This window comes from Sus scrofa, chromosome 7 (genome assembly GCF_054392235.1).
Source record: "Sus scrofa isolate SSC_HxYL_T2T_F1_AM1 chromosome 7, Sscrofa_HxYL_maternal_Yorkshire_Landrace_v2.0, whole genome shotgun sequence".
NCBI classification, from domain to species: domain Eukaryota; kingdom Metazoa; phylum Chordata; class Mammalia; order Artiodactyla; family Suidae; genus Sus; species Sus scrofa.
In genome coordinates, this window is record NC_139389.1 from 2,055,872 (window position 1) to 2,073,344 (window position 17,473).

General features: G+C 56.7%; 1 protein-coding gene across 13 annotated transcripts in view; it reads right to left on the reverse strand.

Annotated features, from left to right (window-relative positions):
* Nucleotides 1-17,473, reverse strand: part of SLC22A23 (solute carrier family 22 member 23) — a 143,291-nt gene that overhangs the window by 35,439 nt on the left and 90,379 nt on the right. For all 13 annotated transcript variants that reach the window (XR_014809480.1, XM_013977405.3, XM_021100121.2 and 10 more), the window contains one exon: nt 5,490-5,658. Coding sequence is in view for 12 of the 13 variants with exons in the window: in XM_013977405.3 (XP_013832859.2) it covers nt 5,490-5,658 (169 nt within the window). In the remaining variant the exon portion in view is untranslated. The remainder of the gene's footprint in view (nt 1-5,489; nt 5,659-17,473) is intronic.

The window sequence follows — 17,473 nt, forward strand, 5'->3', positions numbered from 1 at the left end:
AGTCCCGAGTCGGCTCCAGGGTCCTCGGGGTCGGGGCGCCCGTTCCCAGTGTCACCAGCGCGGTGCCATCCTCCTCCGATTTCCTCAGCATCCCCCACGCTGTTCTTTCCCCAGCGCCTCGCCCTCCGGCTCGGCTCTGGCATGCACGCTGCCTGCCAGCATCACTCGGTTAGTGACTCCCCCCGCTTCACACGCCGCCTCGAGTCAGTTTGTGCAAGACACGCGCCAGGCGAGTGGCAGGCGCAACCCTGTCCCACCCGGGGACGTGCTGGTGCATCTGGGGGAGCGCGGGGGAAAGCCTCGTGCACAGGCTCCCCGTGGGGCGGAGGGGCTCGCAGAGCAGCGGGTGGGGGGGGGGGCACCGCAGGCCACGGTCAAGGACTCCGAGATGTACTGTTTTGATCAAGCCCTTAGACCCGGGACTGAGCTTTGACTGCCTCCTTCCATCAGTTCCAGGAATACCTACATCTTCTGCCACCTGCCATGTCTCACTGGGGACACGTGTCTTGGGGGCCATCTCACGGACCCTCCAGGACGGCGTCTGCTCCATGTCCTCCCAGGACCGAGAACGTCTTTTGTGAAGAGGGGTGGGGTCCCCGTCGCCGGCTCCCATCTCCTCGTTCACTGTGACACCATCTTCGTTGGAAGTGGTCCGGCCCCTCACCCCGTAAGCAGGATGTCTGCTTTCACTCCTTGACGGGCATCCTGGGGCATGGCAGCCCCTCTGGAGCTCGGCAGCCCCTCTGGAGCTCAGCCGTCATTAGCATCCCGTGGGGGCTGAGACCACCCACAGATGTTCTGACGGGCTGGGCCGGGGGGGGCTGAGAATCCGCGTTGCCAACAACTTCCCAGGAGGTGGAGAAGCGGCTGGTCCAGGGGCTGCACCTGGAGACCGCGGACATTCAGAGTCCAGACTTCAAGGACTTTCCAGACTTGTGAGTGTTTTTGGTGCAACTTCTGGATGCCCCAGTTTCTCCAGCTACAAGCAGGAATAAGCCCACCTGCTCGGATCCAATCCAAGAGTGTCAGGTTAGCGCAGCGCCTCAAACGCAGAAGCCTGCAGCCGATCTCAGACAAAGGGTGTCTCTAAAACCTTCAGACGTGTTCAAGTCGGCACAGTCTACAGAGCACCTGCAGCGAGGGAGCCCACGCGGCTCCCCTCCTTGGCCGGTTGCTCCACAAGGCAGGGGTGTGTGCGTGGGGCAGTGGTGCCCGGCACCTGGCAGATGCTGAGTGAAGAAGGGTGGCTGCTCTGTTGGCCTGAGAGCTCTCCATGGGGACCTTGCTGAAGTGGCGTCACCACTCCCCCAGCACCTGCCAGGCCCAGAGCGGACGTGCTCACTCTGGTAGACCCTCGCAGGTACTCAGCACCTGCAGTGATGCTCGGCAGCAGGTGACAGCGCCGGCATTTTGGGACAGTGGCAGGGACGCTCTGTCACCTCCCCGAATCCCTCCTCCCCGTGTTTCCTCCCTCAGCTTCTGAAGCGCTTCCTTTACCCACAGCTGGCGGGGCCTGGAAGCGGGTCTGAGCCTCCCGGCAGCTCCCGCAAGGTCGTTAATCTCCTCTCTCGGCTGCACGTGCCCCAAATGGTCCACACGTCACTTCCTCCCCGTCACCACCGTCCACCTGCAGCGCTGCACCCCCGCCCGGCCCTGTCCCAGCCCCAGGCGCCTGTTCCTCTCCCAGTGCTTCTCCAGCCCCACGCTCACTTCATTCCAGAGCATTCTGTGACCCTGGGCTGCCCCAGGCTGTGTATTACTCATGCTTTTCTGTTTTCTGTTATTTTCGGATGTTTCTGGGAAGGAAGATGCTTCTCCCAGGGCGAGCAAGTTCCTGGAGGGACCAAAGGACTCTGCCCGTGACAGCCCTTTCGGGCGCCGGCCAGCCCCTCCAGAGCGCTGCTCAGTGTGCCGATCGGGCCAGCTTCTCCCTCAGGTCACTGTCACGGGGTTCTGGAGGCGCCGGCTCCCGAGTTTCAGTTGCTGGCCTTGCTGACGGGCCCCCTGGGCTCTGTGAGCTCAGCTCCGGTGACACTGTTCTTCCACGCGACTCTCGGCTCCAGCGATTCCCCACGGAGGTTTCATTTCTGACCCTGAGGGTCCAGCGAGCGTCCCCGGTCCTCTGGTCAGTGTCTGGGCCCGGGAGGGAGGTTGGTGCAGACGTCAAGGCGCCAGCGTCCTAGGGAGAGTCCTTGTTGCCTCAGCCTCGGGACGGTCGGCTGGCTTGGGACCTGGGTCCCTGTGCTCGGCAGGGCCGGTCCAGACCTCTCATCACGGACGCTGAGCCCAGCTTCACCTGGGCTCAGTGCTAAGTGCACAGGGGCCTGTGATCTCAGCCCCAGGCCAGACGCCCAGTGGTGGCCTCCATGTCACCGCTGCGTCAGGGCCCCAGGATCTCCTTTCCTGCCAGAGTCGGCTCCGTCTGTAGCTGGTTAATGCCACCTCTTATCCAGCATCTGTGTGTCTGCTGCTCGCCGTCCGCCCAGCCCCCACCTGGACCAGAAGGTCCCCAGTCCCCACCCTTTGCCTTTGTGCTCCTGAGCCGACCCTGAGTCCCGGGGACTCTGCGTTGTATGCTTTGGTTGTGGCCCTGTTAACGCACCTGCTCCCCAGGGTTACTCCAAAGCCCCGAGCCTGCTGCCGGCACCCGCGGCGCATGCCATGAGCACGTACTCTTGGGGAAGAGTGACTTCTGCCATTTTGTCACCGGACCACGGGCCGGGCCGGCTGCCTGCTCCCAGAGGCCAGCTCATCCGTCCAGCCACAGAGCCCTCAGGGTGACAAGCTTCCAGCCGCAGCAGAGGTGGGGAAGGGTCGTCATCAGAGAGGCCGCTTGGCAGCCTTTAAAAGCCAGACCCCCCTGGAGCCGCTCACGGCCTCAGGCCAAGGCGGGACACCGCTCTCCCCACGATCGATCCCCCGTTACACCCGGGCTTCCACACTCGAGGGGGTGACACAGAACCAAGAACGGCAGCTGGCGTCTCGAGCGCGCGTGCAGGCCTGACGCGCCAGGCAGGCGCCTCCACCGCCACCACCCCCTCGAATGAAGAGCGTGTGACAGTGACGCCAACCACGGCAGGCCCGTGGGCGGGGGGAGTGGGGCAACCCCAGACGGTGCGCCTCCGGACGCCACGCCCTGGTCCGCCTGCACACACGGCACGCGTCGAGGCCCCGCCGCCCTCTGCGCCAGGACCTTTTATATGTACATGTGTGTGTACAAAAGAATTTTGTTTTCAGGTTTCAGAACGTATTTAAATAAATGAACAGCTTTACCTTGCCTCTCATTAAACCTTGACATATTTTTAAAATTTAAAACACAAAAATAAGATGAACAAAACCCCTAGTGCTTTCCCACGTGGGCCAGGCCCAGACCTCTGCACCAGACCCTTCTCTGCCGTTTCTCCCTGTCAGGTGGCCTCTTCCTTGGGACAGGTGGGGACAGAGCCTGGGCAGAGCCCTGCGGCCTGGGAGGGGATAGAGGGCAGGCAGACGGTCTTTACTGGTCTGTGAGTCTCCAGCAGGCTGTGCCCTTGGAGGGCAGGAAGTAGGGGGTGCCTGTCTGCAGAGCAGGTGCGCCAGGGCAGCGGGCACCTCTAGGTGCTCAGGGAAGCAGGGACGAGGGACGGGGGCTCGGGGAAGGCGGGAGACAGCACAGCCCGGGCTTGGGGGCCAGCTGGGTGTCCTCAGTTTTGTCATCTGTACAACGGGGCCGTGAAATGCCCAGCCTGAATGATCTCTCATTTGTACAGTGCTGGCCATTTGTGTCCGGCGTGGACACGCTACAGGCACGTGTTCAATAAGAAGTGCCCTCAACTCCCAGCCAAGCTCTGCTTGGCTCTGGGGCAGCGGGGGCAGGTTCCGGAGGGGCCTCCTCGGGTGACAAAGGAAATGCTGCCCACCGTCCTGCTCTGGGGACTGAATTTTCTCTCTGCCCCTTTCCCTGCTGGAGGGAGGGGGGGGTCCCCAAACCCACAGGCCCCTGTGGGAGGGGCCGAGGAGCAAGACCTCTGGGACAAGGGAGGCTGGTGGGGGCACTGGGTGGGAGCAGTTTTGGTGGCTGTTGCCTCAGGGCAGCCTCTGGGCAGGGGGCCTTTGCAGCCTCCCCACTGCTGCCAAGGCTCAGAGGACATCGGAGCAAGAACTGGGCTTTTTTTTTTTTGTCTTTTTAGGGCCACACCCACGGCATATAGAGGTTCCCAGACTAGGGGTCGAATCGGAGCTGGAGCTGCCGGTCTACACCACAGCCATAGCAACACCAGATCCAGGCCACGTCTGCGACCTACACCACAGCTCACGGCAACACTGGATCCTTAACCCATGGAGTGAGGCCAGGGATTGAACCCACAGCCTCATGGTTCCTAGTCGGATTCATTTCTTCTGTGCCACGAGGGGAACTCCAAGAACTGGGCTCTTGAGGAAAAGCCACCTGCCCTACACTCAGTGACTCTCCTGCTGGGTGGGGGGTGGGGCCAGCTATGGAGCTGAAAGGGAGCAGCTTTCCCTGCCCCCCCCCCCAGCATCTTAGGAAAAACGCCTAGTGAATGGCCGGCTCCATTGTAGGGAACACTTAAAGCTAAGACCCAAATGACTTCTTGCCAGAAACTTGTCTTTCATCAGTGGCTCAAAAACAGGAATACAGCGTAGTGAGTAAAACTTAGTCTCCGATATCTCGTACCTGTGGGTCAAGGGAGACTTCGGCATGGGGGCGGGGGAGAAAGAGAAGAGCTACTTATGGAAAGCGCACAATGCTCACTTCTGGGGGGTACATGCCCCTCTATCCGAGAGCGGTAGTTTTCAACCCGGCTCAACAGGAATCCCCTGAGAAGCCTATAAGCATCTAACTGGCCGGGTCATACCCCCGGGCCAGTGTGTTCAGCGCTTTTGTCCCTGAAGTCAGCAAGCCAAAACCGAACAGTGACACACTGGGCTCGTCAGAGCAGGCTGGACAGACCCCCTCTGTAAAGGACCACGAGGACATGCTTTTGGCTCTGTGGGGCCACGCTGTCTTGGCGACACCTGCTCAACTCTGCCGAGGTGGGACGAGTGGGCATGGATGATACGTGTGTCAGCATGTGAGCACAGCTGTGTTCTAGTAACACTATTTGCAGAAACAGAGTCGGTCCCATTGGTCCATCCCTAACCTAGAGGAGGTGGGGGCTCTGCTAAATCCCTGCCCAACGTCTCCCAACATCTCCCCTCCTAGTACGAGACCCCACGCTTCGAAAACCCATTCGTTAAAGTCATGTCAGAACACCCAGCGAGCCGGGGTCCAGCCTGATGACGGAGGGCACGTCCCTGAGCGGGGCCAGGGCGCCTGGAGCTCCCGCCACCCCCCATCTGCTTTTGTGCATATGTTAGAACATGTCCCGAGATAAAACGCTTAGAAAAGGAAATTTTAAAAAAGAGAGGCAAAACTCCCCTGAAAAGCCACAAGCTGAGACTGGCGGCCAGTCTGGGGACCGGGGGGCAAGGGTGGGCAGGGTACTCACGACCAGTAGAGCAGCATGAGCAGGAAGGGGCAGATGATGAGGGCCTGCAGCACCTGCCAGTCCCGGCACAGGGCGGCCAGCCCGGGCATGAGGAACTGGCCCGCCATGGCCACGAAGCTCGCCACCATCGTGATCGTGAACCGTTTCCCGGGGGGGCACAGCTCGATTCCTGGAACACAGGAGGGACGAGAGAGACATCAGCGCCCGGCCCTGCATCCGGGGAGCCCAGGGGCAGGGGCGCCCGGCCAGCGCGCCCCCCAACCCGCCGAGGACGGCAAGACGCTGTGTCCAGGCTGAGGTGCTCGTGCTTAGAGCGGGACGCGCCGAGGCTCCGCCGGCCCAGGAGCGAGTCGTGGTGGAAGAGTAACTGGACGCAGCCTGGCCCAGAACCCGGTGGAGTCTGTGCCTCCCACGCGGCCCCGACGCCCTCTGCTCCCCAGGCGCCTCTGAGCTCCCCGGGTGCTGGACCAGGGACCCTCCCCACCTCTGCCCAGGGCGAGGGAACGTCCGTCCGCCGACTCCCCCCACCTCACCACCCCTCCTTGTGCCCCAGCACCCCCGGAACGTGGAGTTCCAGGCCAGCCGCCCACGCGTGGGAGCAGGCCAGACCAGCCGCACCCAGCCTGTCTTCGGAGCAGGACAGAAACCAAACCGTGGAGCAGACGGGATCCGTGGGGCGACCTCGCCAAGCGCCCCCTGGAATTCTGCGGGCCTTGAGACCTCTCCCCGCCCCTCTCTGAGGACAGGTCCGAGTCACCGTCACAGCTCCCCAGACACCGGGGTCTGCCATCAATAAATGTCTCCCAGGGAGTTCCCGTCGTGGCGCAGTGGTTAACGAATCTGACTAGGAACCATGAGGTTGCGGGTTCGGTCCCTGCCCTTGCTCAGTGGGTTAAGGATCCGGCGTTGCCGTGAGCTGTGGTGTAGGTTGCAGACGCGGCTCGGATCCTGCGTTGCTGTGGCTCTGGCGTAGGCTGGTGGCTACAGCTCCGATTCAACCCCTAGCCTGGGAACCTCCATATGCCGCGGGAGTGGCCCAAGAAATAGCAACAACAACAACAACAACAAGACAAAAAGACCAAAAAAAAAAAAAAAATGTCTCCTGTGTGCAAGAATCTATGCTTTAACTTAACCCTGAGTGAAAAAGACGGTCACCAAACCCCACACTGCAGCACCCAAGCGACAACCAGCACACGCTTCGCACCTGCAGTCCTGTAATAACGGGCCGCCTCGAAACAGGACGGGAAGCTGGGCTTCATGCATCTGCCCTTACAGAGCACTGTGTCCATTCGTTACTACGATTCGCCACATTCAACAACTTGCCGTATACCCTGAAGCTTTTCTTTTTAAAGACAGTGCAGTTAAAATTATTTATCAGGGAGGAGTTCCTGCGGTGGCTCAGAGGTAATGAACCCCACAAGGATCTATGAGGATGCAGGCTTGATCCCTGGCCCTGCTCAGTGGGTTAAGGATCCGGCATTTCACCGAGCTGTGGTGTAGGTCGCAGGCGCAGCGTTGCTGTGGCTGTGGTGTAGGCTGGCAGCTGTAGCGCTGATTCAACTCCTAGGCTGGGAACCTCCATATACCTCAGGTGCAGCCCTAAAAAGACAATATATATAAATTTTTTAAAAATTTTATTTCTAGGGCTATGCCCTCGGGATCACGGCAAGGCGGGATCTGAGCTGTTTCTGTGACCTACACCACAGCTCACAGCAACACCGGATCCTTAACCAACTGAGCGAGGCCAGAGATGGAACCCACAACCTTATTGATACTAGTTGGGTTCTTAACCTGCTGAGCCACAATGGGAACTCCTAAAATTATTATTATTATTATTTTGTGTGCTGTCTTTTTAGGGCCACACCTACGGCATACGGAGGTTCCCAGGGTAGGAGTCAAATCGGAGCTGTAGCTGCCAGCCTACGCCACAGTCACAGCAACGTGGGATCTGAGTCGCATCTGCAACCTACACCACAGCTCATGGCAATGCCGGATCCTTAACCCACTGGGCAAGGCCAGAGATCGAACCCGCATCCTCATCGATACTAGTCAGGTTCTTAACCTGGTAAGCCACAAATGGGAACTCCTGATTATTTATCAAGGGAGAAAGACCCTCAGGAGAGAAAGCTGCTGATGCCTCTGTACCCAGAGGCTGTTCGTGGATCAGGGGCTACCGGCCATCTGCTGGTTGTCTGGAGGCCAGAGCAGAGGTCGGAGGCTGCAAGGCTGCAGCAGATCAGAGGGGAGAAGAGGCAAAGTGCGCTTGGCCGCAAGGGTGGGACTGGCGCTGACAAGGATCGGGCGCGATGCCAGCAGCTCACCTGCGGGGAGAGAATGAAGTCCCCAGAGTGTCCATTCCTGCCCTGCCACACACTCTCAAGTCCTCGTCACAGCTAGAGACTGAGAGAAATTTGGCCTTGCTGATCAAGAACCTCTGCTATTTGATTCAGAAGATGGGACCAAACAGCCTATCCCGGCCATTTCCGTGACGCTGTTCCTTGCAGTGCCCAGGCCAGGTTTGTGTGAGACTTACTTCCTGGCAGGGCTCAGGTGGGCAGCCCAGACCTGGCATCTCTGTGCTTCAAAATAATAAAGAGATCAGGGCCTTTTAGAAAAACTGACAGGTGCAGGGCGCAGTGTTCACATATTAAGCACAAGCGGTGGATGTGCTGCAATGGAGACAGACCTCGGCAGCAGCCAGGGCAGGCGTGATGCTCTGAGGCTCGGCGCAGGCTTGAGGACCGGATGAGAGAATCTGACACTTGGCCATGCAGGTCACCAACCCGTAAGCACAGCCAGAGAGGTGACACCCTTGGTTCGCTGGTTGGCCAGGCGCCACGAGGCTGGCGGTCCTCCCCTCCCCTCCCCGGCTCTTCAACGGTGATGCGGTGAGAATGAAAACACCTGCAGCTGCTGAGCTTTCTCCACGGACCCCCTGGGGACGTCTAACCCCCACAGTCAATCTACACTCTGTGCTGTCACACCCAGGACCACAGGGACCTCCCAAACCCGGGCTAGGTCCGGGGTGACAAGGAGCATCAGTCCCTGACCAGGAAATGACTCCACGGTCTGACTTCTCCCTCGCCCCTCGCTGAGGCTGCTGCCTGCATCAGGGTCACGTTGACATGACAGTGATGGAGGAGCTCTCCTTTCTGTAAGGCCTGAGCGATCCACTAACTCCTGGCTACTTGGCAGAAGTGTCCCCATGGACCGGTGGCTTGTTAGAGACGGAGCCTCAGGCCCCGCCCACCCCTGCAGGATTGGCACCTGCCTTTGATGGTGACCCCAGACGACCTGCTGAGAAGGGCTGGCTCACTGTGACCCCCCACCCCGCCGACCGTAAGCATCACCCGCAGCAGGAGGGACGTTCTGCGTCCCAGACACGCGTCTACGAGGCTGAATAAGTAAAAGCATTTCCCGGTTGCTCCAGGCTCCGTGAGGCTAGGAACCCTTGCAGAGACCTGGCTCTGCTCATCAGGCAGAAAAGTACGGAGCATTCCAACAGACACAGGGATTTTCGCAATCCCGCGGGGCGGTGGCAAAACAGCACTTTGGTGTGAGGACGCGGGGCTGGCACTCACTCGAGGACAAGGACCTCTGGCTTTGACTCACCAGGAATTGATCCCGAACTGCCTAAAATCAACTACGCTCCGAAGATGGCTGGAAGGATGTTAAAAAAAAAGAAAAAAAGCAATTATGCAAGAACCGCAGGCACTTGGCGTTTGCCATTAATCACATGTTCCTTCCGGGTGATGAGAAATCAGTTTTTCTCAAGTGAGAACACGGACACCTCAGCCTCCCAGCCGGCCACGGGTGAGGACCGCAGGCGGGGGTCTTCCCGAGAAGGCCCGACCCCAGCTCTGCCAACAGGGCCACTCCAGGCAGTGGTGCTCCTGGCCTTGGCCCCCAAAGCCGGGGACACCTGCCACCAGCAGGGCCTGTGTCCCCAGTGCCACCGGCCCTGAGGACCTGGGTTCTGGGTGGAAGAGGCCACCCCGGGCAGGTGTCAGCTGCACCGTGGCAGGCCTGGCTGTAAGCTGTGTCACCATTCTGCTCAGAGCCACTTTCTGTGCCGGCGGGGCCACCTCAAGTTATTCTCCGTTACGGGCTTCATTACGCAGAGCAATTAAGGGTCATAAAAACTTTCGTCTTAGGTGACGCTTTATAGAGCCAAACATAAAAGCGACTCAAGAGCGGACGTAGCGACGGATGGCTCCACTGCTGTGGTTAAGAGCCTGGACTCTGGAGCCAGGAGGCCTGGGTTCAGACTCTGTCCCCAGACTTATAAGCTGTGACCTTGGTTCAGTCCTCCAGGAATTCTGTGCCTCAGTTTCACCATCTGTAAAGTGGGCTGCTGGGAGCACTGAACGTGCAGTCTGCCTGAACCTGGTGAACGCCGCGTGTCAGCTTATCCAGGTGACGATGTGACGCGTTACTGCCCTATGTCACCACGTGATTACTGCCAAGTCACTCTTTGGTCTCATTTAAACGCTTTCTGATTCATTTGATGTGCTGAATTTCAGGGTAGGACTGAAGTTTGTTCTGAAAGACTGAAAAAAATAAATAACCTAGAACGAAAGTCAACGCTCTCTCTTTTCCGTAGATTCTACGTCATGGAGATTCTCCCAGATCTAGAAACAATCCACCCACTAAAAACAGAATGGAGCGAATCCAAGAAAACTGCATCAAAAATTCCCGTTGTCGAAAAAACAAACAAAAACCAAAAAACCTCCCTGTTAAAATGGATTTCCCCTAACGCCAAAATAGAGGCTTATGAGCTATTCTGACAAGCCTGATGTGTTGCTGATAAGCAGAGAAATGACTGAACACTATGAGAATTAAATAGCATGTAATTAAGACTCCACAGAGGCATCTGGCGTGAGAAGAAACAAGGGCCCGACCCCAACAGCCCCGAGGCCCCTTTCGCCGTTTCGGCGGCTGTGACGCTGGGAAGCTCTGCTCCTCAGAAGCTGTCAGATTCTTCCAATTTTCCTGGAGGAAAAGAGTCTGGTGCCACCCAGATCCATGACCTTGGGTGACAGAGGCCCGGGGAGGGTCAGCCTGTGTTGCCAGTAATCTGGGGCTGCTGTCTCTCAGCGAAGGAGACAATTCCAGCTCATCCAGGTGGGCCTGGCGTCATCTGGGGCAGGGCCAACCCCAGAGCTGAGCTTCTGTGAAGAGGAAAGCGCCTGCCTGCTGTGCAGCTTCGCCCCTGCCCGAGGGCCAGCCTGCTCTTCAGGAGGCTGCCCTGTGGACCTCAGACCCGCCTAACCCCCCCTCCACCGCCCCCTGCCCCGGCCCCGCCACCTGGGGTGTGAGCCTCCCGCTGGCAGGAAACCTCTTTCTGTCTCCTCCTGGCTCTGTTCTCTGGCTGAGCTTTGACTCGGGTCAAGCTGCTCACACCCACAGGGGGTCACAGGACTCCGTCTCAGAAGCTGCCCGCCCGGCGGCCGCCTGGCCTTCCTGGGTGCTTCTCGGGACACCTCTGGCCCTGCTTCTCCTCCCAGGCCAGCCTGGCCCTGCCCCCTGGTGCCATGAGCTGCAGGGGCTCTAAGGGAAACCTGGGAAGGTGGTAGGCATGCTTCAACCCTGGCTGGGGGACCCTTGGCTGGGTTCCCGGGATCAGACATCAAACGGTACTGGGGACCCATAGGGACACAGAGGCCAGATGTCCTCCAGCGAGGGGACCAGTGGGGACATGCAGCCTGGATGTCCTCCAGCGAGGGCACCCAGGCCCCAGGAAGAAGGCTGGAGTCCAGGGGTCAAGGCACGCAAATGAGACTTGAGAGTTCAGAGAGGGTTTTGTGATTCTGCAGTAAGGAGAAAACGCCGTGGTGGCTTCTTTCTCTCTTTGGGAGCAAAAAGGTCAGGGAGAGGGTGTCCATCTGAAAAGGGACCAGCCACCCCTCCCTCCTCCATCCCCCATCCCTCCATCCTTTATCTTCCATCCCCCATCTCTCCATCCCTCCATCTCTCCATCCCCCATCTCTCCATCCCCCATCCCGTCATCCTCCATCCCTCCAAGGTCCCATCCAGCTTGGAGATTCCACACCCTGTACACCAGCCCCGAAGGGCTTTGTATGCAGGTGAACCAAACTGAAACACTCCCACCTCCTGTAAAGGCACAGGGAAGACGCGGCTGAAATCAGCCCCGTGGTCTGGATGGAGGAGCTGGAGGGTCCGGAGCTGGGGGAGGGAGTCCGGGGCGGTATCACCGGAAGCCGGCTCCACTGCGACTGCTGCGTGTGACCTCTGTGTGACCTCTGCAAACTCCGAGGCTGGGGACAGGGCACCAGGGCCACCAGGTCCCTGTGGAGCCCTGTCAGGAACACGGGCTGCTCAGAGGCCAGTCCTCCAAGCGGAGCCCGCTCCCCCCGCCTCCCAGCCTCCTCGGTTATCAGCCAAGTGCTTAGGAGAGAAACTGCCCCCAAAGGAGGCCACGGATGAAGGGGTGACAGCGCAGACCCCCAGTTTTGGAAGGGGTGGCAGCGCAGACCCCCAGATCAGGCCTTAGCTCCCTCCAGCCTGGCCTTGGCGCCGGTGATGCCCACCTGGGCCCTGGCTCTGCGCCTCCCTCCCCCCTACAAGGGGGCTGTGCTCAGTGGCCCTGCCAGGCCCCCACCCCACCTGCCCACCTCCCTCCTCTTGCCAGCTGGCCTGGAAAGGGATGTGCCGCTGCCTAATTACTGCCCTGGCCAAGGCCCGGGGCGGAACCCTGGAAAATAGACCGACCTCTGCCATGTGACTGCGGAGCTCCTCATTATAGCAAGAGTGCCCGCGACAGCCGCGTGGGGACTCAAATAGCATCTGGGGGCGTGACTGTGCAAGGCTGCTATTATCACCTTGGCCCCAGGAAGACTTCCTGCTCCTCCTAATTTAGGACCTGCCAACCTAAGGGGGCAGTTAAAGCTGTCTCCGCTTAGAGAAAATGAAAATAAAAATACAGAAACTTAAAATATTTCCCACAAATCAGGTTCCAGCGTCTGCCAGACACACACGTTCACGCTCCACCGCAGAACCACACAAGGCAGGGGTCGGGCTACCCATCGGGTCTCCGGCGCTGGGCAGAGGCACAGCTCTGCTCTCTGGGGGCTCACACGCCAGCAGGCGCTCTTCATGCATGAAACTCACTCGTCTGCACACTCTGTCACGTGGACTGTCTCTAATGCTCCTTTTCCACCAGGGGACCCTGAGGTTCAGAGTGAGTCAGTGACTTGTCCAAGATCACACAGCTAAGGAAGAAACAAGGCAGGCATGGAAGCCAGGGCCCCGTCCCCTCTGGTTCGTCCCCCACCTCGGCTGCAGGCAGGAGCTCGCTCTAAACGGAGCCCCTGGTGGGTCCGGCCTCTCCAGGGTGCGGCGCCAGAATCTAAGCCTCTGGAGGCCAGGCCTCCCCGGCTTTGCTCACCGCCCTTCCTTGGAGCCCAGGCGGGTGCCCTGCTCGCAGCAGGACTCGGGGATCTGTCACACGAAGGACCTAACGGTGGACCCTTCCTGTCCAGCTCAGTGGCTTTACCCGTGCTCCTCTCTTCTCAGATTTCCACGACGGACACAAGGAAGGACCCGGTGGCTGAGATCAATCAGTGGACATGCAGAAGTGGGTCTTACTCAGGAGCCCACCACGGTCCATGTGTTCGCGCGGATGACCAGGGGAAAGATGCCCACGAAGCCCAGCTACTGTCCGTTCTACAGGACGAGCCACAAAGCTCAGTGGCCTCTCGAGACAATCCTTCTTGCTCTCAGCTTATATATCTCTCTCTCTCTGTTTTTGCTTTTAAGGGCAGCACCTGCCGTATATGGAAGTTTCCAGGCTCAGGGTCGAATTGGAGCTATGGTTGTCGCCTACAGCACAGCCATGGCAAGGCCGGATCTGAGCTGCATCTGCGACCTACACCACAGCTCACAGCAACACCGGATCCTTAACCCACTGAGCGAGGCCAGGGACCGAACCCAAGTCCTCGTGGATCCTAGTTGGGTTCTTAACCCACTGAGCCATGGCGGGAGCTCCTCACTTTATTTCTCCTAGAGGAACATTTTGGTAACCAGTGTTTCTGCTCAGACATCTCTCCTGTTTAAAAACAACGCGTGTCCAGCACTACACGCTTAAGCATTTAAATGAACACAGCTTTCAGGACTTAATGAGAGGCGAGCAATCCAAGGAGAGAAGTGACCTGACACATCGGGACAGCTGCGAGTCCACTGAAACCCTCGCTCTTCCGGTCCGCTGGGCACTTTCCCGCTGAGTGAAGGAGCGGAGACGGCGAGCGGGTGAATTTGGGGTCAAGGGCACGTGTTAGGAATCGCCACCGCGGTTTCCAGTGCCAGTTCCAAATCTCACCCTCCCTGGTACCACCCATTCTACAGATAAAAACCACACTTACTGACCAATCAGGCAGCACCCTCAGATTATGCACCCAAGCAAATCCGGGCCTCATGGGCTCCAGACCTGCAGTCTCAGAGGATGGTGCCTGATGGGACAGACAATCCCCAGTTGTTCCCAGCAATGCCTGGTGACAGCGACGCTCGGCTCCCAGACATCGGGGAGCAGGGCAGAGGCGGGGGGACACGTCACCCAGGGCTCACGTCTCTTCATCAGCATCCTCAACACTGCCGGCACTTTGTGAGCTTGACAAGCAGTCAGCAAATCGGGAGTCGGCTTTGTGGTAAAGGGAATACAGGTGGACACGGGTTCTGAGGGTCCTTCCTGTGTGACGCCTGATAACGGGAAAGGCATTTCACTCCTGGGCATTTTTTAGCTCTGAATTTTTTTTTTCTTTTTGTCTTTTTGCCTTTTCTAGGGCCACTCCCACGGCATACGGAGGTTCCCAGGCTAGGGGTCTGATCGGAGCTGTAGCCGCCGGTCTACATCACAGCTCACGGCAACGCTGGATCCTTAACCCACGGAGCGAGGCCAGGGATCGAACCCACAACCTCATGGTTCCTAGTCAGATTCGTTAACCACTGGGCCACAACAGGAACGCCTCTGAATTACATTTGTAAAGAAGAACTCTTCTCCCCAGTGAGGGCTGTTCAGAAGAGGAAGCACCGCAGCGTCACAACCACAGCAGGTGATGGATCTTTTTGCACGTCGTGTCACTCTCCTTCGGCCCCACCTTGCTCAGAGCAAAGCGGTCCTTCGCGGTGACTCAAGCCACACGTGCTCTCCGCCCCCTCCCCCCACTGCAGCCCACTGGCCTCCTTGCTGCACTGGCCGTCCATCCCCTGTGCCTGGAACACCTTCCCGGAGTGTCACATGCTCCCTGCTCCCTTTCTGCAGGTCTCCACCCAAGTGTCATGTGTCAGGAAGCTCCGTCCGACCACCACATACAAAACCGCAATCCCTGAGTTCCCTGGCGGCCTGATGGTTAAGGATTCAGCATTGACACTGCTGCGGGTCAGGTTTGGTCCCTGGCCTGGGAACTTTCATATGCCACGGGCGCAGCCAGAAACGAAAAACCCAAACCCCAGCCATCCCTACACCATCTCACCCCCGACCCCGCCAAGTTCTCCCTGCTGACTCACTACATGGGGACAGGGTCTCTGCAGGGCAGTTCTCAAGTGTGGCCCAGACCGGCCAAAACCACAGGAAACACAAATTCTAGAGCCTTCTCCAGACCTGCTGAATCCGCACCGAGGGTCGGTCCAGCCACCTGCGTTAACAAGCCCGGCAGCAGACTTTACCAGCACAACAGCCTTCGGTCCTAACGACCCGATTTTATTACAACCGAGGTTTAGATAACAAAATGCAGATTTCTGGGCCTCGCTCTGGAGATCTGGATTCAGGGGGTCTAGGTCGGGGTCCCCAAATCTCCATTTCTAACAAGTTTCCAGGCCAAGTGGATGCTGCTGGTTCGGGCCCCACACCTGGAGACCCAGCCCGGAACACCAGGGGGAGAGCGTCGCACGTCTTCACCCGAGCCCCCGTATTGACGCCCCCCTTGCGGGTTAAAGTAACACAGATGAGGGGCCACACTACAGCTTGGAACACCTGCGGGCCTGCAGGTGGACAGAGACTAGATGCTTACTTTTTCTCAGCACCAGACATGTTTATTTTTTTCTCACTGAAGAAAATAGTTCTTCCAAAGCCCCAAGGGCAAGGCAGGCAGAAGCATCAGAGGCCTGGAGTTGCAAAGAGTTCAACTCTCTACCTATTTCAGATGAAAGGAAGCTCAGAGAAAGCCCACCAGGGCTGGTGGGGTCGAATGCCAGGCAGGTAAGATGCTTGTAAGACCCACCTGGCGTAAGAAGTGGGCAACTCACCGTGCGTCTGCTCTGTTTAAAGGCCTTTAAATTCAAAATGAAAAAGGAGAAACCACAATGGACACCTCAGAAATACAAAAGCCATAAAAGAATACTATGAACTGCATGCCAACAAATTTGACAACCTAGAAGAAATGGACAGCTGTCTAGAGACGTACCGCCTGCCAAGACTGAATCAAGAAGCAACAGATCAACTGAACAGACTGATCACTAGAAATGAAATTGAGTATGTCGTAAAAACACTCCCTACAAATAAAAGTCCAGGACCAGGGGGCTTCACGGGTGAATTCTACCAACATACAAAGAAGAACTTATTCCCATCCTCCTTAAACTTTTTCAAAAGGTTGCAGAAGAAGGAACACTCCCAAAGACATTCTACGATGCCACCAACACCCTAATTCCAAAACCAGACAAGGATACCACCAAAAAAGAAAACTGTAGGCCAGTATCTTTGATGAATATACATGCAAAAATTCTCAACAAAATTTTAGCCAACTGAATCCAACAACATATCAAAAAAGACCATACAGCATGACCAAGTGGCATTCATTCCAGGTGCACAAGGATGGTTCAACATATGCCAATCAATCAGCGTCATCCACCACGTTAACAAAAGAAAAGTCAAAAACCACATGATCATCTCAATAGGCGCAAAAAAAGCATTTTACAAAGTCCAACATCCATTCATGATAAACACTCTTGCCAAAGTGGGTAGAGAGGGAACATACCTCAACATAATCAAAGCCATTTATGACAAACTCACAGCAAATATAATCCTCAATGGAGAAAAGCTGAAAGCCTTCCCACTCAAATCTGGAACAAGACAAGGATGCCCACTCCCACCACTGTTATTCAACACAGTATTGGAAGTCCCAGCCACAGCAATCAGTCAAACAAAAGAAATAAAAGGCATCCAAATTGGAAGAGAAGAGTAAAACTGTCACTCTATGCAGATGACATGATACTATACATAGAAAACCCTAAGGACTCCACACAAAAACGACTCGAGCTGATCAATGAATTCAGCAAAGTGGCAGGATACAAGATTAACCTTCAGAAATTGGTTGCATTTCTGTATACCAACAATGAAATATTAGAAAAGGCATACAAAAATAAAATATCTTTTAAAATCACACCCCTAAAAATTAAATACCTGGGAATACACCTGACCAAGGAGGTGAAAGACTTATATGCTGAGAACCATAAAACATTAATCGAGGAAATTAAAGAGGATTCAAGAAATGGAAAAATATTCCATGTTCCTGGGTTAGAAAAATTAACATGTAAAAATGGCCATACTACCCAAAGCAATCTACGATTCAATGCAATCCCTATCAAATTACCCATGCCATTTTTCACAGAACTACAACAAAACAATCCAAAAATTTATATGGAAACATAAAAGACCCAGGATTGCCAAAGCAATTCTGAGAATAAAAACCAAGCAGGAGGCATAACTCTCTCAGACTTCAGGCAACATTACAAAGCCACGGTCATCCAGACAGTGTGGTACTGGTACCAAAACAGACAGACAGACCAAAGGAACAGAATAGAGAACCCAGAAATAAACCCAGACACCTGTGGTCAATTAATCTTTGACAAAGGAGGCAAGAATATAAAATGGGAAAAAGACAGTCTTTTCAGCAAATGGTGCTGGGAAAACTGGACAGCTACATGTAAATCAATGAAACTAGCACACGCTCTCACACCGTGCACAAAAATAA